This window comes from Perna viridis, chromosome 13 (genome assembly GCF_037379345.1).
Source record: "Perna viridis isolate PV_CMFRI_1.1 ecotype Kerala chromosome 13, ASM3737934v1, whole genome shotgun sequence".
Classification (NCBI taxonomy): domain Eukaryota; kingdom Metazoa; phylum Mollusca; class Bivalvia; order Mytilida; family Mytilidae; genus Perna; species Perna viridis.
The window spans coordinates 9,286,947-9,311,871 of NC_142457.1; the positions used below are offsets into that span (position 1 = coordinate 9,286,947).

The 24,925-nt window shown below is 32.0% G+C and overlaps 1 protein-coding gene across 2 annotated transcripts; it reads right to left on the minus strand.

Moving 5' to 3' along the window:
- Positions 1-3,527: 3,527 nt before the first annotated feature.
- LOC148599484 (KICSTOR complex protein ITFG2-like) lies at positions 3,528-23,820 on the minus strand. 2 transcript variants are annotated; one of them, XM_088557613.1, is made up of 12 exons: positions 23,667-23,820; positions 19,539-19,634; positions 15,897-15,938; positions 15,443-15,523; positions 14,565-14,664; positions 13,002-13,153; positions 11,691-11,824; positions 10,675-10,808; positions 10,162-10,250; positions 7,617-7,734; positions 6,169-6,345; positions 3,528-4,993 (listed from the first exon to the last, which is right to left on the minus strand). In XM_088557613.1, the coding sequence occupies exons 1-12, from the start codon at positions 23,766-23,768 to the stop codon at positions 4,905-4,907; spliced, it is 1,314 nt and encodes a 437-aa protein (XP_088413739.1). In that variant the 5' UTR covers positions 23,769-23,820; the 3' UTR covers positions 3,528-4,904. The 2 variants fall into 2 exon arrangements, with proteins under 2 accessions (XP_088413739.1, XP_088413740.1); XM_088557614.1 differs by lacking the exon at positions 19,539-19,634 and having other exon boundaries at positions 23,667-23,812.
- Positions 23,821-24,925: the final 1,105 nt, after the last annotated feature.

Consider the following 24,925-nt stretch of genomic DNA (forward strand, 5'->3'; position numbering starts at 1 on the left):
TAAACAAACGAATTAAATCTACAAGATGTTATCAAAGATATGTACGTTAAACTCAAACCCCTCGAACTTTTACCTGCTATGAACGATCGACTTGGAAATCTTGAAACTGAACTCAATCATTTTAAAACTGAGAACACGCTGGCCGAAATGATATAAAAATCAGTCAACTAGAGTTCGACAATAAACATTTGATTTCAGAATATGTCAATATATAATGCTCAACTACAGACAGAAAGGGGGGAAATGTATGAAAAGGTACTTGAGATGCAGACTCGATCTATGCGTGACAATCTCATCTTCTCGGGTATACCCGAAGTTGAACGCACAGAAACACCAGAACAAACGGAACAAATAGTTGAACAATTTATGAATGAAAAGTTAGGTATAGAGGAAAATAACATTCAATATCATGTCGTACACAGACTGAGACGTCGTAGAGACAATAAGCCAAATAGTATAGTGGCAAAATTTGAACGACTTAAGACCGTAATCTTGTCCTACAAAAAATCAAGAGAAAAATTTGATAACACTGAGTATAAAGTACAAGAGCAGTACCCTCCGGAGATAGTTTCAAGACGCAATGAATTATGGCCTGTGTTTCGTCATCACCTAGATCAGGAATATACAAACGTTAAATTGTTCCATGATAAACTGATAGTTAATGGTAGACGTTGGTACCCGTCGACATACCGCGCACCGCCACCGCCAATGTACGGACCGCCACCTCAAGTGTACGGACCACAGCATGGTCACCCAGAGCGTTATCCTCTGCCTCAACCTCCCAGTCAACAAGGCCCACCTCCGAGACCAGTGGCGGGATTCACAAACATTCCAAATTACCAGTCACCAATACGACCACCGTTCTAATCTCAAGGACCTGTAAGATTCCCCATGTCGGAACCACCAGTTCCACAGCCCGTAGTGACTTCACAGCCAAGCCAGCATCCGGGGTAAAACAGTGTGACAAGAGGCCCTTGAGTTGTGTGCTTCATTTGTTGACAAACTTTCTATCTCATGTTTAAATGCATGTGGTTTAAAACGTAAACTATTGGTTCCAGAATTTTTAGAATTAATAGAATCAAATGATATTTTGTTTGTATAGAGACCAAAACAGATGATCTTGATGTACTCACTTTAACAGACAATTATAAATCTTTCTCTAAACACAGAAAAAATGTTAGAAAAAGTCAGGTGGTATTACGGTTATTTATGAAAAGCAGCTTGACGATTTAATAAAATTCGTCGAGTCCGAGAGTGAATTTGTTTTATGGGTAAAACTTCTGAACACACCTGTTCATAATTCTTCTTGTTTACTGGGTTGTTTCTACAGTCTAATTAAAATTAGCCCCTCCGATTTTTATTTGTTTCGCCCTTGCGTACATCAAAAATTAAAAAAAAACGCAAGGTCTAATTTTTGTTAGACTGGTTGTTTCTATAGCCCCCTTCCAATACTAGATATTCATCTGTTGATGCTTTTGATGAGACCGAGAATGAGTTTTGTTTCTATTAATGATTCCGAATACTATGCACTTCTTGGGGATTTAAATTCAAGATAAAGATGTTTTGTCAGATAATTTTGTTGCAAATATATTAGAAGATATATATTATAGAGTAATTATCAATTTGAAGCACGCATTGTTTTCCGTTGGATTACCAATGAATGTTGCGCTAGACACAAACTAGGGACTCGAAAGAGCCTTAATCGCACACCCGTTTCGTTAAGCAACATACTATTTTTATCAATTTAGATCGAAGATCAGAATTGATATAGCAGTCGCAAGAGCCTTTAGATTTGTAAAGCCCGGTATCATCTGTAATTATCTTACATTACCGCAGAAAAAATAGTCCCATTGGCATATCCCATTACGGTTCACATGCAATAAACAACTTGTACTGCGAACTAAATCTGCTGATTAATTTGGTTTATAATTAGATTACCTCTTATAAGTACCTGTTTATTTCTATGCATTTACCTGAATAAAAAAGTCATTCAGTGTTGATATATTCCAGTTGTTAATTCATTTTTATACGCATAATAAATCATCTAATGTTAATCTAGAAATAGCACGTGCGTGTCTCTGTATAGATCAGGATGGTTTGGGGGGTAATGCTACCCTTTTGTAACAAAACGACCAAAAGATGAGCTGCAAATAATAGCCTGAAGCCAAGTTTCTTGATCGGAACCACTGCCTCTTTTATCCGTCAAGGCCAATTCCAATTCTATGAAGACTATTTATAGTCTTGCAGGGGTTGCATTTCTTGATAAACATTAAATTTGAAAGAAATAGCTTTAAACAGGTAAAAAAGTCTAAAAAGGACAATAAATCTAACATTAACACAAAAAATGACCACAGATAGACCTCACTATCAATTACTATAAAATCGGAAAAATGGGAAATTTCAGAATTTTCTTCTATATCACTCGTTATTGTCTTTTTTTTTTTCAGAATTCCGTAGTTTAAACAAGCTTTGATGTGATACAGCAAAATAATAAAATGTCTAGGCTTCAAAATGAGCCTAAGCAATAAATATTTGAACATTTCATGTTAAGTCATGTCAAGTGGGAAAATGCCACCCCTACCCATGAAAAAAAAGAAAATATCATTATAATACATTTGTGAGTATTCCCAGTATTATTGTGGTGTGTTCACGTTCCTCCAACGGTTCTGGTATGTTTCGATGATCTCTCTCTAACACTTATATTTTGTAATAATCTATCATTTTGGCTGAACAGGAAATAGTACTAGTTCATTCTGCGCTTTGTAGCATTTGATTTAAAATAGTAGCAGGACCGCTATACATTGTAAACGAATGATGAATCACTAGAACATGTAGCTGTTAGTTTAATGATGTTGCTTATTTGTGTTGAGAGTGCCAAATAATTAAAGCTGTTAAAATACTGTAGTGTGTGTTGACACATACTAATTCTGTCATGCTTTATCAGGGGCGGGTGAAGAAATTTGTACAAGGAGGACGATTTTACAGGTTATTGTTTGCTCATGTTTGCCAAAATTGCACAAAATTAAAACAACACTTTCCATCAAGAGGTTGGGGAGGGGAGTTCCAAACCTTGAAACCTCAGGGATCCATCAAGTCAGGTTTCATATGCCTATCAACCATACACATAGACTTAAACGGGGACTTTTTTTTTTTTCAGGTTGCTAGTACATGTATAATATGAGTTTGCTACACGTTTGCATGTAAATTTCAAAATTGTTGTTTTGATCTTTGTGCACGATTTTGTAAATAAAAATTAAAATTTGAAAATTGTGTTTCACTGCTATTAGTCATCACAGGAGGATCAAAGAGGGCACTATGGGCTTGAGCTCCCCCACCCCCTTATGAGGAGCAATTTGGTTGATTACATAGAAAATCTATGCAAAGCACTGGATTGGGCCCCTCTTAGGTATAAGTCTGTGCCCCTCTGTCACTGTTTTTGGAACATCTAGATCTGCTACTGGTCATGACAAAATCATATTATAATTGAATCAAAAACAACATGTTCTTTGTAAACAAATCAATACATGTTAGACCAAAGATTTTGCACATTTTATTTCATATATACCATAATTCAATAAATATTAGTTACCAATTGACATCTGAAATAAACTTAAAACATATAACATCAAATCATATATTCCCTGTATACAATAGAATGCTTTAGAACGAACCAGACAACCTTTAAAAAGATAGAAAACTTATAAGACACCATACAATGTATACATCATCTGATTCTATAAACTATTTTATACAAGTCCCAGAAACAACCTATTAATCAAAGTAACTGTAGAAACAAGAAAAAAAAAGAGTTATTGTACACTATATTTTGACCCAAAAAATGTGTCAAAACATTTTGCATGGAGATAGAAGGAAAACCATATACTGTTTTATTTTGGGTACCCAATATTCCAGCAGTGGTAGAGGATTATAGAAAGCTATTTTCCAATTCTGTGCTATCTGGAGTAGAATTCAAACCTCTTATGTAGCAGGAATATGTAACTGAATGAGAAATTCATGAAGAACTTATTTTTCTCCACATGAAAAAAATCAGAAAATTATGCATTGAAAAAGGAATTTCCTAGCATTGTAACATGGTTTTGTTTTCTTCAGTCTTAACAGTACCAACATCAAAGTATGATTTGGCAGATTTTCATGACCCTAACTATCAATTAAAGGTTTCACACAGACTGTGTTTGGTGTAAGTAAAACCATTATTTTGTGGGATAGCCGAACCTTTCAGGATACCTTATCTCAATATCTCGGTCCAAGAAATATTGAAACAATATTGTGGAAAATAATTTTCCTTATTAAACAATAATGCTAAATGATTGGCTAGATTTGATGAATTTCAGGGATTTGATACATCACATCTACCCAAAAGAACTTGAGATAAAGGATACTACAGGCACTGTGAAGTCAGTCTCATATCTTGACCTACACTTAGAAATTGATGGTAAAGGAAAACTATTGACCAAACTTTACGACAAATGTGATGACTTTTCATTCAGAATTGTCAACTTTCCTTTCATCTGTGGCAACATCCCTTCAGCACCTGCATATGGAGTGTTCATATCACAACTCGTACGTTATGCCAGAGCTTGCCAAAACTATGATGACTTTTGATGAATTATATAACATTACTACTGGTAGTATTAGAACATGTCTTCCATTGTTAACTTGCTGGAAAGATTTTCAAATTAGTTTTTAGCAATCAATCACAAAACAGATTGAACAATTTATGATTTATGCAACAAGGCCACTGATTGGTTGCAGAGAATTTCTGCCAACACTTCCATTGATAAGTTGCTGAAAAGAATTTTCAAATGATCTTCTGTTCACCAATCAAATCACATTACAGATCTGATGATTTATGTAACACTGCCACTGAATGGATAATAAGTGTTTCAGCTAACATCTTCCTTGATAGCATATTCAGGTTTCCATCCATACAGTAACCAGCGGTACAGTTCTCTAAGCTGAACCGTATCAGGATCTACAAATATAAAATAAAATTAAACAAACCACAAATAAAGCTATTTTTAAAGTCAGTGGTGCATAATGTCTCCAAACAGTCAATCATAATCAAGATCATTACCGTACTAATTTTAGCTATTTTTGGGTTGGACAGAAAATGACAAAAACAGTACACATGAAATTGATTTTTAACACGATATAACATTTATCATTTTGAAAATTGACACCTACAGATAAATTCACTTGACAGAATTCACGAAAACTAATAGATTTACAGTATTTAAATTAGCTCATTTTCAAGTGTTGGAAGTCATGAACCATAAAATGAAAATGAAGAAAGGCAAATGAAACAAGAAATCTGTCCAGCATTCATTCACTAGAATACACCTTTTCCATCACGATATATAAAAAATTTAATATTTTTTTAACAACATGAAGTAGATGTCATATAACACAATGCAAAATCCCAATAAGAAGCTAAGTACAGTATATCAGTAACCTGTGATTAATAGTGAGAAAAATGTGACCAAAACTTAGTACATAATACCATTTTGTATATGGAAAATACAAGTATTTATGTCAAACAGGAAACTAGATGACATAGGAGTTGGAAAATGCATTCCACAATTCAATAAACCCATATAAAGCTTTGTATAAAATAACAATTATTTATAGAAGCTAAGAATTTCATTAGGATAAAAATGTGAAAGAATGACAGAATGATACACAGGTAAAACACAAGTGTAGTTGTTCTATTACCATGGATTTTATTTCTATTGTTAGTGGGGCCTTTCAGAGCTTACTTAAAGGTGTATTTACATTCATTGATGACCTTTTGGTGGTCTCTGTAAGTATTTACTATTTTATATTTAGTTTATATGCTGGTGTATTTATTGGGTTAAACAATATCTCTTCTAGTTGTTCTTTTTGTTACATTTTTGTTTTCTGTTTTACACTCGAGATGATAAAATCAAAATTTTCAACATGGGTGCTTAAGCACGAGTGGAAAAATACTGGTTTCTCCTATTAAATCTATTGAAAACTTGGAAAATTGAAAACTTTCACAAAAATTTAATCACTGCCCAATGTTAAAAAGTCATATGCATTTTAAATCTATGCCTAAGAATGGGAGAAAACGAGTTTCTCACTTGTGCCTGTAGTTCAGTTTCTCAATGATTATGATAAATATCTCACCTGTAATATTAAGTTTAGCCAATAGTTCATGTGTCTTGTCCATTTTATCCATGACCTCTATCAGATTGGTTGACTCAACTCTTGGAAGTGTGATGTTATAGTAGATGTAAATTTTGTTGTTAAATGTTGCATACACAAAACATGGTGAGTTGTCCTTCTGATTGACAGCATAATATCCTAAAAATAGAAAAATGATTCTGATAACTATGGATAAAGTAGCCATTCCTCTCCAGGCCAATGAACAATATCTGTCCTTTAACAAAAAGTACAACTTCTACTAAAGGGTAAGCTTTTACATCTAGAATGAAGTAGGCATTGCCTATAAACGAGCACAGCATTACTTTACGACCAGTATTAGGTTTCGCAGAAAATGGTAAATAGTTGTAAGCACATGTATGAGCATTGCTTAGTCAGCAGAGAACGTCGACTAATCATATTCATTTGAAATAAAATTATAATTAAAATATATGGATTATTTTATATATATATATGTGTGTGTTTTGAACCACATACATATTTGTCTATTTATCTATAATTCTGGGATTTTAATATTGTTTCTCTTCAGAACTCAGTTTGGGATGAAAGTAAAAGGGATGACATCACTAGAAACTTAACAATCTCATTATGTAATCATTGTACATACTTTCAATCCTCTTATGCTATTTGCATGTAAATTAGATTTTCTGACATTAGCTTTTTAAATAATTATTAGGGGCACTTATTGTTATTTTATATTCTCTTCACGGCATATCACTTCTGGACAATGAAATTTTGTTCTCTTCATGCTGCAACACGCTAATTTGCATATGCATGTTCCCACAGCTTCAGCTGTGCTTGATTTACACTCCCATAGAGAACTTTTGGATGTTGAACAAAAGTCATACTGAAATTTCTCAATTTCGATTTGACAGGATAACTTTCTCCCATACTAATATAAATATTAAAAATGAAAGGCAATTTTTTTTTTACCGACGTATATTCAAATTTGTGAAAGAGATTTCCCACCATGATATATTTCTGATTTTTGTACAAATTAAATTAGAAAAAACTGGTTCTCCTTCAGCAAAATTTTGATTAACTAATTCTTCATTCTTAAAGGTAAATATAGAGTTTTAAGAAGTGTTTGTTGTGATGCAGAAAGTTTACCTTTAAACAACTTCCAAAGAACTTCTAAAATATATATATATATATATATAGCAAAATAACCAAATGTTATTCTCAAAATTCATTTTCAAGGGTGCAATAATTCACAAAAAACAAAAGTGTAACACAACTATAGTTTTTGAAAATATAAAGAAAGAAAGTTCAGTAGCCTCTAATTTTCTTTTTAAAGTATAAAAGAAAGTCAGATAAACAAGTCATTTTATTTTAAAACCAGCCAAATGTCAATTCCTTTTTCTTTGCATGATTCTTAGTTGAGCCTGTACTTAATACAGAATTCTAATTACCAGCAGTAAAACCAGTGACATTCTCTTCAAACTGGTACACTACAACATCTCTTGTGTGGTTGACAATATAGGTGGCGCCTTCCCATCCACAACATACCACCTCCTCCTTACCATTACCCTTAAAAAAAAAGAAATACTTGATGGTGACCTGGCAGCCCGAGTAATATTTTTGTTCTACAAGTTTCTTACCAATGTATACCTGGGTCACCAGTGACGTCTTTTGTCTTTTGAATGACTGAGTGGATATGACATTTCTATTTATTTGTATACATTCTAATATTCAAAATAAAAAAAAAGTATTTAAGTGTCAGTCTTTTTAAGAATCAGGCAGTAGATGAAACATAGTATGAAAAAAACCCCATCATTTTGATAGTGTAATTTGACTATTTGCACAATAAGAGTCAAGGGAAAAAACAAGATTTTCCATATCAGGTGGCACATTGAGTTATAATTTCAATGAACATTTAAAGGATAGATAATTCTGTCAAAAACCTCATTTTTCTAATATTCTGTTGAAAATTTACGAGCAAATCCAACGATGTAGAGATCAAATATTGCTTTTTTGAAATAGAGAAAGCATCCTTGAGTGAAATTATATTGTCAGATTGGTGCTGTTTTGACATGCATATTTTTAATTTTTCCCATTTTGCCTGATTCTTTATACAAATACATACACTTTAATATTTCTGTCAAAATACTCATACTACCTTTCGATACAAATGCACAATAATTAAAGGAGAAATGACACAAAAAATTAGATTTTCAATTGTTGGTTTATTTGATTTATTACACGTAATACATGTATCATAATAAAGCCCCTTGTAGTCACTAATGTCGTCTAATTGAAGATAAATTGATTCAAAATCAACGATGACCCAAGCCATATGAATTTTAACTAGCCATGTGGTCATGTGACCTTGTTACATCATTGGTTCTCAATTCATAGATCAAGTGGTTGAAATGCATGGGGCTTCTGCACTTTTTATGTGATTTCTACAAATGAGCGAGAAAATATTGAAAGTTTTGGTTTGCCAGCGAATATATACTTACAATTGTATCAATTTAAAAAACTTCGAGAAGAAAATGATAAACAATGACAGAAATATTTAACTTCTACGTGTGTGGAAACTGGACTCCACAGAGAGACGACACCACTTCTTCTCAAAGATTGCATAGAAATATTTCATTATGTACTGTCATGTTCGACTGAACTTTATGTATAAAGTAAATTAAATTCACATTCTAAGACTTAAACTGTTCCAATCTCGATCATCAATGAAAATATTGATTTTTCCCCTTTTTACAGAGCGTTACTCCTGACAAGTGTACATGTACCAGTACCCCGCCAGTACAGATATAGGATAATACGTACATGTTTATTTTTTATTGTTTTTTGATAATTCTATTTGAGAACCCATAAAGGTTTCATGCTGAAGCTTCCTCATGTTCCAAATCAGTTTTGCTAAAACTAAATATTTCAACTAACCTATAAAAAAAATATTTTCGTACCAGAAAAGCTACCTTAAACTCACTTAGGGTCGCCTATTATAAATTGTGTATTATGACAAATTCTCCATGTAAATTGTCTTATTTCAAAATTAGTAAGACAAAGAAATACAATTTCATTTGAATTATCGAAGTCATACACCTGCGTTGATACCTGTGTCACAAGGTGCCGAACCATGTAAAGATCGAAGAAGCTGCCCACGCTTTCTCTTGGCCATAATTAAGTCTACTGGGCTTGTTAATTGATATAACCCAGCGGCAAAGAAAGAACGATACACTGAGTGTCATTATTTTATTTGCACCCTCCTGTACAAGTCCTAAAAAAGTATGCAAAGTAGTTATGTTTTCGCCATGCGGGGATGTATGCCTAACAAAAATGAAAAGTTGACAGAAAACGAGAAGAACTTTAGTCTTCTTACTTTTTAAACACCATTATCGCACTCATACACAGATCATTTGACCACTCTGCGTTGTATATACAAGCTATTTTTGAAGATTTATTAATTTTTTGGGCACATGTATACATTTTCAATGCATCCAAATGGAGATTGAGAACCAATGACATAGCACTTCCATATATGGTAATTGGATGTTACTTTCAGTTTTCATTTATGCATATTAAGTCGTCGAGAAAACACAAATAACTCATTCTAACTTTATTTAGCGCTAACCTGATGAGAAAACATTTGTGATATAAAATTGTAAATATAAATGTTTAAAAAGTAAAAATTTTGAATCGTGTCTCCTTTAAGCTTAACCCCACCACATACATGTGTCTGCCTGTCCATAGTCAGGAGATGTTGGTGATTAATGTGTTTTTGTGTCATTATTTGACTTTTTGGTTTATTTTGAAGAAGTGTCATCGTTCTGTTACCATGGATTTTATTACCTTTATTGTTGAGGCCTTTTAGACCATACGTAAAGGTGTGTTTACACTTGTTGAAGACTGGAAGTATTAACTATTCTATATTTAGATCTAATGCGAGTGCATTTGTTGTGTTTCATCGTACCTGATCCTTTTATATTTAAACCAACTTACAGTGACATCCAGTTTTGTTAAGGAGAAGAGTTGATGATCTACTTGTAGAGACCATAAAATTTCTTTGTTTTCAATCAGTATTAGTGTTCCTGAAATAGAATTTTACAGTGTATGAAGTAATACTGTCTTCTTTAAATATAGATCTAGAATTACATGTATTTTTTTATTGTTTCAATGGATGAGAAAAAATTCATTTTCTCTATAATTTGGAACTTTTTTCCAAAAAAAAAATCCTTGCACCTTAGCCCCAACCCATCAATCTCACTCATAGTATATTACTTTGTATAAAAATCAAAATTTATAATGCAGCATTCCAACATTAAGCAATACTTTTCACAGCACTTTCAAGTTTTATCTGAGTAATCGAATACTTGTGAGTATCACGACTGAGTACTCGAGTATTACATTTCATATCTTTTGCCATCCCTATTAAACACTGATCTTGAAATGTTCCCCCTTTAGTGTTATTTACACTCCCCTGTCTACATCACCCCAATCTACATCTATACTTACCATCAGCTGTACAGAGAGCATGAAATGTTCCACCAACAGGGTTGCTACTGTCCCCTTTCTTAATCCCTCCCACTATCTCTGTTGTAATCATACTGTTACGTATTCTGGCTGAACCAAGTCTCTCTTCTACAAACCTACAAATAATTGCAGTAAATTTGCCACACATGCTCCAATCAATATTTGTTAAAGTATCATACTTATTCCAAATTTCATCACAATGTGAACAAACCTTTATAGGTACACCACAAAAATACAACAAAAACAAAAATAGAGATGGACAAAATGAAATTGAAAAATGAGTACAAGTATTACACACACAATCATGAGAAGTGTAGAACTTAAGTAGCACTCCAGCTAAGAATCATGCAAAATGTAATTCATGGGTTAAAAGCCTACACATTTTTATTTTTGATATTTTGTTTGAATTGCCATAGTAAACAGAAATAAACATTAAATTTTTCATATAACCTGTGTTCTTAGGAGATAAAAATTATATAGAATGCACGGTATATTTCCAAATTAAGGGAGAAAACTCTGTAAATGACACTCAAATACATTAGAATCTATTGGATATTCATTGTTGATTATCTCCCAAGAGCAGGCAGATTTGAATGAATAATTACACATTTCATAGTATAGACCCATAAAACAACTTAATTACAAAAATAAAAATATGTAGCCTTTTTTGAGGCATATCACATTTTTCAGATTTTGCATGATTCTTACAAAGATAGCTACTTAAAATGCATTGACTTGACCAAGTTCGAGTACTTAGCACACATAAGTCATTAATATAAATGATTTTCTATGCCTTTAATCACTCTGTATTTGTAGTATAAGTATCATTTTCATTAAGTTCATAAAAGACACTTCCAATATATTCTTATAGCAATAGTTTTAACGTCATTTTTGCTTGGTCTCCACTGTTCAATTCAAGTTTTTACACAAAAGTTCAGGGCATTGGCCTTCTGGGTATAGCATTATTTCGTGTAAATTTCCATCTGTTAGATACTTACGATGATTCATTTAAAGTTGGAGAATCTGACACCTTTGGGTTGGGGAAACACAACCTTACAAAGGATCCACCTGGTTGAGAAACAAGGAGGGCTGGTTTACCTTCATCTGAAATATTAACCGTCAATGATCCTATCTGAAAAAAGAAGGAATTGTGTTAACTTTGCAGGTTCTATGAAAAATTGAAAACCACAAGTACACCGTATTGCACCAAGTAAAGAATGGATTAATTCAATCAATTTGAGTCTAGTTTCATGAAAAAAAAAATCAAATTGAGTACTGTTAACCCATTAATTTTTGCGGTATTCTAATTTTCGCTATTTTATCAGTGTACAGAAAACCACTGTACATAGTACACACGAAATGGATATTTCAACACTATATGAAATTTGTATAACCCTAAACATTGTTCAAAACCACAAAACTTGATACCTGTGAATATTTTCACTTGACAGAATCAGACAAAACTAGCAACCGTGAAAAGTACTACTTTTTCAGTATGTTCTCAAATCCTCCTCCAACTTATAATTAAACCAATATATATATGGGCCTAGGACTGAAATTGAAATTTTGAGGAATTTGATATTTTTACTTAAACTGCACCTAGACAGCTTACCATGATGATCCTGACAATCCAGGATAATATTTAGAAAAGTGTGCATTGGCCAGTCAAAAGGAAATAGTCATCATGGATGGAAAATATCAGATGAGACCAAAAATTTTTCAGATTGATATTTTTTTTACTGAAGTAAATGTGGTACATGATTAGTACCCAATGTCATAAAAATTGCATTAAGAGAATTTCCTCTTCTTCCACTCAAACATCAAAACTCTACTTCAACTCAAACATCAACCAAATTGAGATTCTTCATAAAACTGGAACCCTGATTGCGTTAAACTGAAGTTCTGAGGAAAAAGTCAAGGATTTGAAGAAAATCTTAATAAGAAATTTCCTTAAAAAACCAGCCAAAAGCAACTGATTGATTGATAAGACAATATTTTTGGGGGTTTTAACCGTAAGATATATTTAATACAGCATCTCAGTTAAAGATATAAAATCTGACCCAGCAAGTCTGATCTTAGACAATGAAAATCAATAAATGAAGATGAAGTATTTTAAAATTATTTAAAAAATTCAAATTTAAATATTTATCAAAATCACAAAAAGAGTATTAAATCTAGTGCTCTCAGGGATACAGAATGATAGAATAAAGAATGGTAATTTTAATCCTTCACTACTTTGTTGACAAGGTATGAAGTCAACACTAAATGTAAATTTCATTTAAAAAAGATTAAGTTTGCTTAACACATACTTGACCACTAAGCTGCCAATGTGAAATCTGTTTCAGGTAACCAGATTTACTTCCTGCATCAGTTTGATCAGTGCTGCCCTCTTGTGTCCACCTGAAGCACCTCACCACCCTGTCCGAATAAGCTACAACCACCTCTATTTGACCATCTCCATCTTAAATACAAAAAAAATGTCAATTGATACATGTCTTTGACTCACCTTTTTTACTCACCTGGCATTTATCAGATAAGGCCAAAAAATAATAATAGTCTTCTTTTCTGCTACCAGCAAGAAAAAAATAGGGTAGGTAGGTAGGGAAATTATTATATTTTTCAAAAAGCATTTTATATTGAGTTAAATAATAGAAAGACAATATAGACTTTAAAAGAGCTTGAGCCAAAATGACTATAAAATGTTTATTGTAGGCACAAAAAAATAAGGTCGGTAGGGTAGCAGAAAACCAACATATTTATTTTTACCTTAGCTTCAGCATTTTGCAAAATTCAAATTTCTCCTGTGATATGTTTGCATGTATAATACATCAGGGATCACTTCAGGGATGGGAGTGGAGGTGTAAACTCTTTTTTCCAAAGTCATTTGCACTTGTGATCTTTACTCAGCACTTTTTTAAATTAAATTTCAAGCTTATTCAGAAAATCTAAGACTTTTTAAGAGATTTCTGAGCTCAATCAGAATTTTTTTTTCACCATATTAAAATTACGAGTAAAAATTGGAATTCTGATTATCTCTGATTAGACAACAGAATTTTGATTTTTTTTTCTAAATGAAATCCAAAATTTTCTTTGATTTCAGATCTTAACACCATTTTAAGGTAAGAATAGTCTGAATACCCACCAGTCAGAATCTGACCAAATACCCTTGACTCAGTTTCTGACCAAATACCCATAATTCAGTTTCTGACCTGATTCAGGTTAAATATTTGGGGTATTGTACATTTTCCTATGACCTTTACATTTTACCTAACGGTTTTGGAGATATATGCGAAAAACTACTGTCTGAGCCTATGTTCTATTTTTAGTAACAGCAGCCATGTTTTTCGACAGATCAAAAATCCTATGCAGGATACGCCAAGGAACATTTATACAAAGTTTGGTTCCAATTGGTCAAGTGGTGTCAGAGGAGAAGAGTTTTTAAAAATTGTTAACAACGATGACGGATGACGACGACAGACGCCAAGTGATGGCAATAGCTCACATGGCCTTCAGCCAGGTGAGCTAAAAAGTACCTCAGCAATCAAAACAGGGTTTTCCTATATGGCAATACAATACATCTATAAATAGAACCTTGCCTACACTAGGCAACAGGTTTTTTCTATAATTGGCAGTACAATACATCTATAAATAGAACCTTGCCTACACCAGGCAACAGGATTTCCTTTCCTATAATTGGCGTTACAATACATCTATAAACAGAACCTTACCTACATCAGCAATCAGCAGGGATTTCCTTTCCTATAATTGGCGTTACAATACATCTATAAATAGAACCTTACCTACATCAGCAATCAGCAGGGATTTCCTTTCCTATAATTGGCGTTACAATACATCTATAAATAGAACCTTACCTACATCAGCAATCAGCAGGGATTTCCCATTAGCAGGTAAATGTTGGGTATAATTTGGTTTGATGATGGTCTTATTCTCTTCCTCAACTTCTGTCTCACTCTGTGATAATTTTGAGAAAATATATTTCAAACATTTAATCAGATCTTTACAAATACCTGTAAATTGGTAAATGTACTTTTCTTATGCTCAACTTTCAATTGCCATATTTTTCTAGTACATGAATTTAATCTGTCTTCAAAATCTATGTGTTTCAATAATGACTTTAAAAGAGTCAATTTCTTGAAAAAAAATGAGTAATTTTACAAACATTACAATAACATGAATAATGTCCAACTTATCATTATGAAATTTATATGCAGATGACAGTGTCATACATATTCATTTATTACACTGGTACAAACCCAGGTAAGAATCAGGTACATATAGTTAAAATAGAAATATTCAAAAACATTGAAAAACAGATACAGCAGAAATACATTTAATGATACCTTGAGAAAAAAAAACACCATAAACTTTATAGTCCAAGACAGTTAAGAGACGGAACTGTGGTTCTGAGAGTAGGTTAGAGTGTCAACACCACAGCCCAGTCGCTAGTAGGACAAACTCTTACCAAAATTTTGGTCAAGTATCCCAAAGGCTTTACTCTGTTACCTACATTAACTAGCAGCTCTACTGGCAAAATTCCTATAAGGGTTGACAGTGAGAGACTGGGAAGTTTAGATAAGTCTTAAGACTGTAAAACCCCCAAATCAGCATATTTCTTCACCCCACTATCTCAGAACAATAGTTTGTGTAAAAAGTCTCTTCTATGCAATTTTTCTGCATTAAAAAGTTGATCACCCTCCTGATTCTTAAATGGACATATACTTATAAATACCTTTGTTTCTTCCTTCTTTAAGTCTGGCAATACTTCAAATGAATAACACCAGCCTTCAGCTGTAAGGGCTATCAGTGTGTTCTTAAAGAAAAATACAAACCAAAAGGTACATATACAATAGTCTTAGCATAACAAACTCTCTCATTACTACAATGCAAAAATTGTTTAACAATTAATCTTGAGATATAGTTTCAAAGATAACAAATAATGTCAAAATATTATTGCCTGTAAGACATGTACATTTTTTACTGTAGTATTAATGCTGATATATATTCATTCCCTTCGATAGAAACCTAGAAATCTATTATTGTCCAAATTTGATACATAGTTTCAAAACATATATGGATATCACACAGAAACAAAATTGTGACATACAGACAGACATGCAATAACAATAAGTTATTAAGCAGGGGCACTAAACCTGAAAAATCAATGTATTGTGGCCAATAATTACCTTTCCTTTATTATATACATTTCCTATGCCTATACATGTGAGCTGGAAAACAAGAAAAAATTTGTTAATTCTTTGAAACATAAGGAGAGATTTCTCAAGATAATCAATACATGGCATAGCATATATTTTATCAAATATAAATGTGTACACTACATATGTATAAAACAACCACAAGTAATAGTTAAGTTTGTTACCCTATATACCTGCCCATAAAAATTGGCCTTATCCAAATAATTTTATTGCCATTCTCTCAGGATATTTTTTTTTAAGTTTTCAAAGCATCATTTTTCCCTTCTTTGTTCATGGTTTTCACTGGTTTGAGAATCAGATGAACTTAAGGGGAAAATATTTTCTCTATCTAAAATATACCTACCCAAAGCCAGGAGATAGGGTTGGGTAAAGGGAAACAGACATTTAAAGTGTGGTATTTTTTACAATTGTAATGTTTTTAAACTAATTCCTTTGATACCCTTACTATTGGTGTCACAAGTTCAGTTCTGTCAGCAGTGGATAATAAACAAAAGGATTTGCAGCCAAGTTTGCATTTTCAGAAAGTTTCTGCCCTTTCATCTATAAATAAATTATTTTTAATTTCTGGTTAAACCTGTGCATGTATGTTTAAAAATAACTCTTTATAAACCCATAAGCCTGTGTTCCCTAAGACTGCACTTTTCTGATATTGAAAGTAGTTGTAATCAGCAATCCAATTCTGTTGTTTATGGGATTAAATATAACTAATGTTTTATTGGTCCCAGCTTGTATTAAAAAAACTTTTGCCTTTTTTTAAATGGAAATTAAATCAGAAAAAAAAGACAGTATGAATATGCAAACCACTTTGAAACAAGATCAAATAGAGGTAATGTGTTGAGCTGAGTTGTTATTTAAACATAAACTCTTAGAATATGTGTCAAATTTAATCTCAGGCTTTAGTTTTTGCTTAACAATAGGGTCCATAGAAATACCCAAGAATACCCCACAATACTCCAAAATACCCCAAACATTATAGAATAATTATGATAGAAAATATATATATTTTCTATTGAGACATGATAAATTTGTATAGAAATTTAAAAATATTAATAACTGATGAGTTTTGACATTGTAAATATGTCAGCCAGTTAAATGCATCCAGTACTAGTTAGTTCATATTATTAACAGATCCATGGCTTTTAAGGTTTGTACGAATTTCCATAGTGTAAGTTATTTTAACGGTTGTGCTTATATTATACATCCTCTTGTGATTGGTCAACTGTGAAAACTTATTCAACTTAGTATATTCAAATGAGATTGATTGTTTATTCAGAAAAATATCAAAAAATGATATACCAATGTTCAAATATAATGATGTTAATATTTTATTGGTTTCTAGGACAGTGTACCAGACAGACAATGGACACAAAGTGGTGTTTATTTCATTGGTTTCTAGGACAGTGTACCAGACAGACAATGGACACAAAGTGGTGTTTATGAATTTCATGATAAGTATATTTAGTATAGCTAAGTTAAAATTTCTTTTATTTTTTTAAATATTTGTGTAAATTTAATTATCGCCACACTATCTTGTCTAACATTTATCTTGAAAACTTCAATTCATTGATACAGAATTGTGATCTAAGTCAACATATCAAAGAAAATTGATAATCATGCATAATAAATGATCACATTGATAAATTTAGGGTGTTTGTTGAAAAATTATTCAAGACCCCAACTATCCTCAGCATTACCTGTATCTAATATACAACAGAAAATGGCTAATTAACTGAACAGGTACATAGACCGGCTCGTTCCCATTTCGCCTTAGCTGTCAAATTCGGTACATAAAATTATTCCCAGTTCGCCTTCGTAAGGTTCGCCATTTGAGGTGAACTAAGGCGAAATGGGAACTTGTGTAAACATGTAATTTTAAGTGCAAGTTGTGTTTTTATAGCATTTAAACCAAATATACACATGTATATGTAAATCTTTATATTGTTTGTTGGTATTTTTGGTCAATTAATTTAATTTATTTTGTGAAGTGTTTAAATGATATTAGTTGGGTTTTTGTCTTAATTTTTTTTTCTTTAAAGATGGCCTTTTCATTTTCTGATTTTAAACACTTTTCTTTTTTATGGATACCCTTAAAGAACAAAATTCAAAATAAATATCACTGACCACTTTGATAGCAACTTGACTCAGAGAAGCACATCCAAATATTTATGAATATAAAACAATGAAGAGGCAAATTAAAATGTTCATACTAAACATACAACAAAGAATGAGCAAAATCGTAATAAAAGCAGGATTCCTGCAGAACAAATTAAAAACAGCAGCAGAATACAGTATCAGGCTGAGGTCAGCGGGTACTATTGCAAAGGTTCATAGACCATATACAATAATCAGTGAAGCTTAAAGATGGTGAGGCTGCATCTCCAAAGTGAATTCTCTTTATGTATAAGCAAGTTATCGCTCAATTATATGATGTTTGGCTTATTAATTTAATTATCAATTATCTATGCTCCCAAATGTATAATGTCAATTTATTGAATTCGCAAATAAATAAAGAATATGAGTTACACGTCTACATATGTGTACATGTTTAATAAGTACTTCGATAGTAACTATTCAATTATATACATATCAGTCATTAGATTTATTTAAAAAATCATATCTCATTTTCTAACATAATTATTTGTTGTTTTTTTAATAGTCCCTGAATTGTATGTGTACTAGAATATGATTCAAATTATATATATTTTAGTAGTATCTTTTTTAAATGAATTTTCATCAAGATAAATCATAACTTGAAAAGTCTTCAAATATTTTAAATTAGTGGTTTAAAGGAAAAAACCTATAAAAATTGATTTCATAATTATTTTGCCTTAATCATTGTAACAACACCACATTAGTTTAGTGTTTTGTTTTTTACAACATAAAAATATAAAAATTCCCATTTCGCCCTAGTACTTTTTTTACCTATTTTTACCTGTAATTCACAGCTAAGGCAAAATGGGAACACACCCATAGACCCACTGGTGGTTTTACCTGTACAGTTAATTATCACACACAGGTACTTCACCTCAGTATTTTAGAATTAACATATAAGTAGAATTAGTTACAAAATTTGTATTAAACATATTTTTTTGCATAATTTAGGGTTTGAAATTTATTAGTATGTACAAGTGAATTTGTTTTTAAATGCTATTTATCATTATATGTATGCGACAATAAACATTTTTCATATTTATAGAATTCAAGCAAATTGAACAAGTTTTTCAAGGGGACATATTCCACCAATGCCCAACAACCTGGTTGGCGGTCTCACTGGGGAAAAGAGGAACTGTAAACATTTTTCTTTGAAACTTTAACTACTTTCACTTCAATTAAAATAGCTAAATGGTTTGAAATCAATTATTTTAAAGTATCCATGTACTTATCATAGCTCCAATAAGTCAAATACTTGGATTTGAAGTCTACTGCTGTCCATTGCTCCATTTGGACAGTAAACCAATCTTTCAGGTTGGAGAGTTACTTCCCTTTGCTCAAAAATTTAAGTCAGTCGGAAATATGAAAAAGTTAAATTTATGTCTTTATTATCTATGGATTTAGAAATGTGTACAATGTATCCATATTAAATATTTATATGTACTTCTAAGAATCACTTACCATGCCTAAATCTGAACACTTTCTCCAAGGAGATGGATGACTCCCTTTATAAATGCTTAAATCTCCTTCTACATTTCCTACTACCAATTCATTAGCCTGAAATCAAAGAAATCAAGGAAGGTCCATACACAAGCTGAGAGCAATGAATGTAGGAAAAAAAGTCACAAGAAAAAAAGTCACTGAAAAAATGTCACAGATAAAAAGACACATGAAAAAAAGTCACACGAAAAAAGTCACAGGAAATAGTCACAATATACAATTTGCATACAGATGTAAGGTAATGGTCGGTTACATGCCAGAAAATGGTCATATATTTATACGAAAAAGTAACAATATATTTTGTTGGAATTTTTATTCTAAATCAACATCATACACATTTTGTAAACGTATTAATTTTCGTGGTTGCTAATTTTCGCAGATTCTGTCAAGTGGAAATATTTGCGGATTGGGGTATCAATTATCACAGTTTCAAAAAAATGATAAGCATTATATAGTGTTAAAAATCAATTTCATGAGTACTATTTATCATGGTTTTATATTCACCATGAAAATTAGTATTCAGTATTCAGCAAAATAGTTGCCCCTACATACATTTCTGTAGACATTACATAAGTATACTTAATTATATACACAAACATCACTTTGCCATAAGAGTATTAAATTTAGCCCAAGAAGTATTAGTAACATTAAGAAGCCTTATAAACCTTAAAATAGAGGCTCTAGAGAGCTTGAATCGGTAACCTAGAGAATCTGAAATCATGTGGTCATACAATTTGATCAAAGGTTTAGACTGTTATCTATACTTATATGTACTTCATTCCTGCCACTCCCTGAGCTAGTACCTGAACCAATAAGTAGACTTTTTGTAAAGGGCTTAGAAGTCATTAACCCCATCATGTTTCAAAACAATGGCACATGTACATTTTTTTATCTGTGGTTTCAGAGGAGTCATCTGAGGTACCGTATTTTGGTGTGTATAGTGCGCATTTGTGTACAATGCGCAGGGTGGTTTTTCCTTTAAAAGTTGATGTAAAAAACTTTTTTTACCGATGTATGCATGTATGTACTGTACACAGAGAAAACAGCTTAACTTGTTTGGCAGCTCATAAGTGATCTCTGAACTTGAGGTCGTTGATTTTCGACCGATCTTAGGTCTGTAAAAATGTATTGAAACAATGTATGGGTGTATTATACGCACCCCCATGTTCTGAAATTGGTATCCAGGTAAAAATGTGTGCACAATACACACCAAAATACGGTACACAAAAAGTGAATTGTTTGAAGGGGGCATTGAGGTCATTAACTCCACTAATTTTTAAAACATTGGCACCTGTAGTTTCAGGGGACTTGATCTTTGAAAATTGGCCAATCAGATGCTTAAATGACCTCTGGTGGCCATCTTTTTTTGTCAGTGTTAGGCTTGTTAAGTTTACATTGTACTAAATACCTGACAGTTAATTAATTAACACCATCACAAGGACCAATTAATATCAAATTGAGAAAGAATTTCTAGGTTGTATTGGGATAGTAATGAGTAATTTACTAGTCCAAATAATCACATGACATTTAATTAAGAATTTTTTTTTGTCTCACATTTATGTCAACCAACCAAAATAAGAATTAGCCTTCCAGAATTTACCTCATTCTGGTGCAATCACAAATTCTGACTTGAAATGAAGAACAGGGGCCTGTGCATGTGGATCACCACTTATCAAGGTCAAGTCAAGAGGTGTTTACCAACATATTTAAATCAGCTCAGCATTTCATTATATATATGATGTGATATGTTTTTTTTTCCATGTTTGCCATTGTGGTTTACTGTGCCAAATTACATGTATGTCGATAACTGAAAATTTTTCACCCTACGGAAAGTTTGTTCTGTCAAGATTTTTGATTTATTTCTAAATTAATTTCAAATATCTATACACCAAAATGTAGCAAAAAATATAACCTTTAAGAATATGATAAAAATTTTTGACAGACATTATATTAATTTCAGATATTTTATGTCTTGTTACCTTACCCCCTCCTGTCAAGATATTTCCCCTTTAATGTTCTCAAAATTAAATATAAATATATTTTGACATTTTGACATTGATCATTTAGAAAAAAAAACTTTGTATGTTCCCACACCCAATACCCAATTGAAAATTTCCTGTTGGAAAAAGTTCTTCATGTCAAGATTTTGAATTTATTTCTGCACATATCTACGGGTTGTAGCCCAAAGTGTCTAATCCCAGAGTGTCTAAAGGTAAATTTTACCTAATTTGACCTTTAATTCCCAGACTTTTAATAACAAATTGAGGGTAATTCCAATCAAAGCACCGAAGGTGCTGAAACTCGGAAGTCGCTTGGCGTGCAACCTGCAAGATAGGTTCCCGATGTTTATTTTTTAAGCAATGTGCTAGAGTGCCGGTCATGACATGGACTAAGGTTTGAGAATGTTTTGGTGTTGAACCCATATTTCCCTTGCAAACTGCAGCAAAACAAAACAAAGATGTACATAAATATTGTGAAAATAAGATTATTGCATTTGTTTACGTTCTTGAGAACTTAAACTTGAAAAAGGGCAGCTGATGATGTTGATTGTGATGCTTCTTGATAAAATGATTTTCATTATAATACAATTCATGGGGCATAGTTAAAATCCAACACCACTCAAAGAGAGATAACTCCAATTAAATTGTATTGGTTATTATTTATCTTCTTTGAAATTACTACGCAGCCAAGTGAGAAAAATAGTTTGGCGTCTCGATTTACCAGTTTGACAATATTTAGCTGAAAATTAACACTTAAAATGTTTGAAATATCATTCATTTGGGATATTGGTGAAATATTTAAAGTTTAAAAGAGAATCATGCATTAATTTGAAGAAAGCATTTCCGTCCGTGAAGTTATCTGCCGGAAGCCCTTTTGTCATTCTTATATTTACAATACTCGAAGCCACTCTAAATCTCTGAAGGTAAATTTTTAACCTGAATTAACATAAATCAAAGTTTTTTCCCCAGAATGTCAAACAATATTGTAACTGTATAGAATTTATTATTTTAATTTTGAAAGACTATGTTTTTACAACAATCATTTCCAACATGTTTTATTCTTTTGCTCAATTCAACCCTTCATCATTTGTTTCCACACCAATATCCCCTATGTCCATGTTGTCAGACATATTTAATTATTAATTTAATTATTAAAAAAAAAAAAAAGTGTCAATTCGGAAGACCAACTTAAAAATCTTATATGAAAAATTGTAATGGTATTAGGCTAAAATCATAAAAATATTTTTTTTTAAATCATATTGTCATACTTTTTGTTTCTTTTATTACTAATTTTTCCTTTTTAAACATTTTGGAAATAAACTATTTTTTTCATCAGACATTCTGGGCATAATATCATTAGCCATTCTGGGATTAGACATTTTGGGAACAATCCTTCAAAAACATACATAGCAAACTATAAAGCAAATTAAAGTTTAAGCTTTAAGAATATGTTAAGGATTTTTAACAGACTTGAAGTAATTTTCAACTATTTTGTGTTTTGTTACCGTACTCCCGTAAAAAAAGACACAAATCACATAACAGAATAAGTCCGTCCTGTCAAGATTTTTTCTACTTCAACTGACTCAAAATAAAAAAAAAATTATATCAAAATGTGTCTATTAGTATCAGCTCTAAGAATAAATAAACATTATTTGACAGATGTGACACATTTGATCAATAATGAACTTTATTCATCAACAAGTCCCCCTTTTTATCACAATTTTCTTGTCAGAAAAAGTTTGTCTTGTCAAGTTTTTCGCTTTATTTTTTTACATTTTCCAACAAAAATTATATCAATTAAAAGCAATTTTATTCTTCTTTAGAAATCATATTAAATTTTTGAATTCCATTAAGTAAAACTAAATATATCGCCAAAAAAGTATCTAAAAATGCCCGTCCTGTTTTTTTTCTTGTCCCGTTAATAGACCGACACTGTGACACCACCTATCTATAGGCACTATAAAAAAAACTTGGTGTCACATAAATAAGATACTGTACATGTACTAAGGGCAGTAAGGCAGAGTCGGATAATTTCGTTAAATATTCAAATCTTCCTCCGCTTAAACTGGCAGACGAAATATCTCATTACCTGGTCATTATCTACATCACCTAACAAAAGTGCTTGATTAAATAGATTTCCTGTAAAATCTATTTCAATCCTTTCAACAAACGACACGGTTCTTCTCCACATTCTGTGTCTGGTAATTCTATCAAATGATGGTGAAGAGCGAAGGCATCCAAGTCGCAACCAGTCGGTAATACCAAAAAGCGTCCGGACACGTCCGAGAGCGCACGGGAGATCAGAAAAAGCGCTCGGAGAGAAATAAAAAGCGCCTGGTGTTATTTTTATTACATTATTGGAACAATAAAATAATTAAAGTATAAAATTGTTATTATTACATATCAAACTGTTATTCTATCGAATTTCTTCATTCACGATTGGGATGTATTCCACTGCTAGTATTTAGATGTTGATTTAGATTATACTAACTTTTAAGTTGTTTTCGCGGCAAACTCTAATAACATCAAGAAAATTTCATGTATTTTTCGATTAATCACGATTTTTCTTGTTTTTAATTATTCTAAGTTGGGATAATAAGTATAACTATTATAGTTAGTATATGGGTATTACATGTAATCAATAATCCAATTTTCAAATAAATGGGGCAATTCGACAGACTTAATTGGCATGTTTAGAGAGCAATACTAGTAGATGTATATTGGCCGCCAATCATGCTATAAACCCTGGTTAAATGTGTCCATATTCGAACTATTTTTAACTCCGAAATATGATTTGAATGAAGACGGACATAGAGTGGTGTTGGTCAGATTATGGACTTTATATTACTAATGTACCCTCACTGGTCAGATCATTACAATGCCAGCCACAAAGAGACGGAAAATAAATTAAGCCGAGACTATTTTGTATTCTGGTCATGTGATATCTACCGCAAGAACTATCAAGTATCCGGTATCTGATGGGATTCATAATATGTTTTATTACCTAATTAAAAGGTTTTATCTTGTTTATTAAATATACACATATTTTTCTCTATTTTCAAAATTTATTCAGGACAGGGCGATCTATTGTACTGTCGATGTACTATTGCACGGTGCAATAGTCTCCTTGAGGAGTCTATTGCACTGACACCATGATGACCTTTATCTAAGCCTTTTGATTGGTTGAACTTTTTTTAAGCGCTTCATTGAATTGGAATTTACACACAAACAACTCGTGTGTAAAAACGTAGATGTGACTCTCGTCTGCCAATTCGTAAACATGGAGCGGTCATAGATAGATAGATAGATAGATAGCTTTATTCAGATCAGAGCATCATACATACAATT

Bases quoted from the DNA above. Each gene is read 5' to 3' on its own strand.
- LOC148599484 (XM_088557613.1), bottom strand. From the start codon at position 23,768: ATGTGGAGAAGAACCGTGTCGTTTGTTGAAAGGATTGAAATAGATTTT. The intron at 14,665-15,442 runs GTATTTATAAGT...AAATTATCACAG, and splicing joins TAAAGAAGGAAGAAACAAAG to AGTGAGACAGAAGTTGAGGA. The intron at 10,809-11,690 runs GTAAGTATCTAA...AATTATTTGTAG, and splicing joins CCAACTTTAAATGAATCATC to GTTTGTAGAAGAGAGACTTG.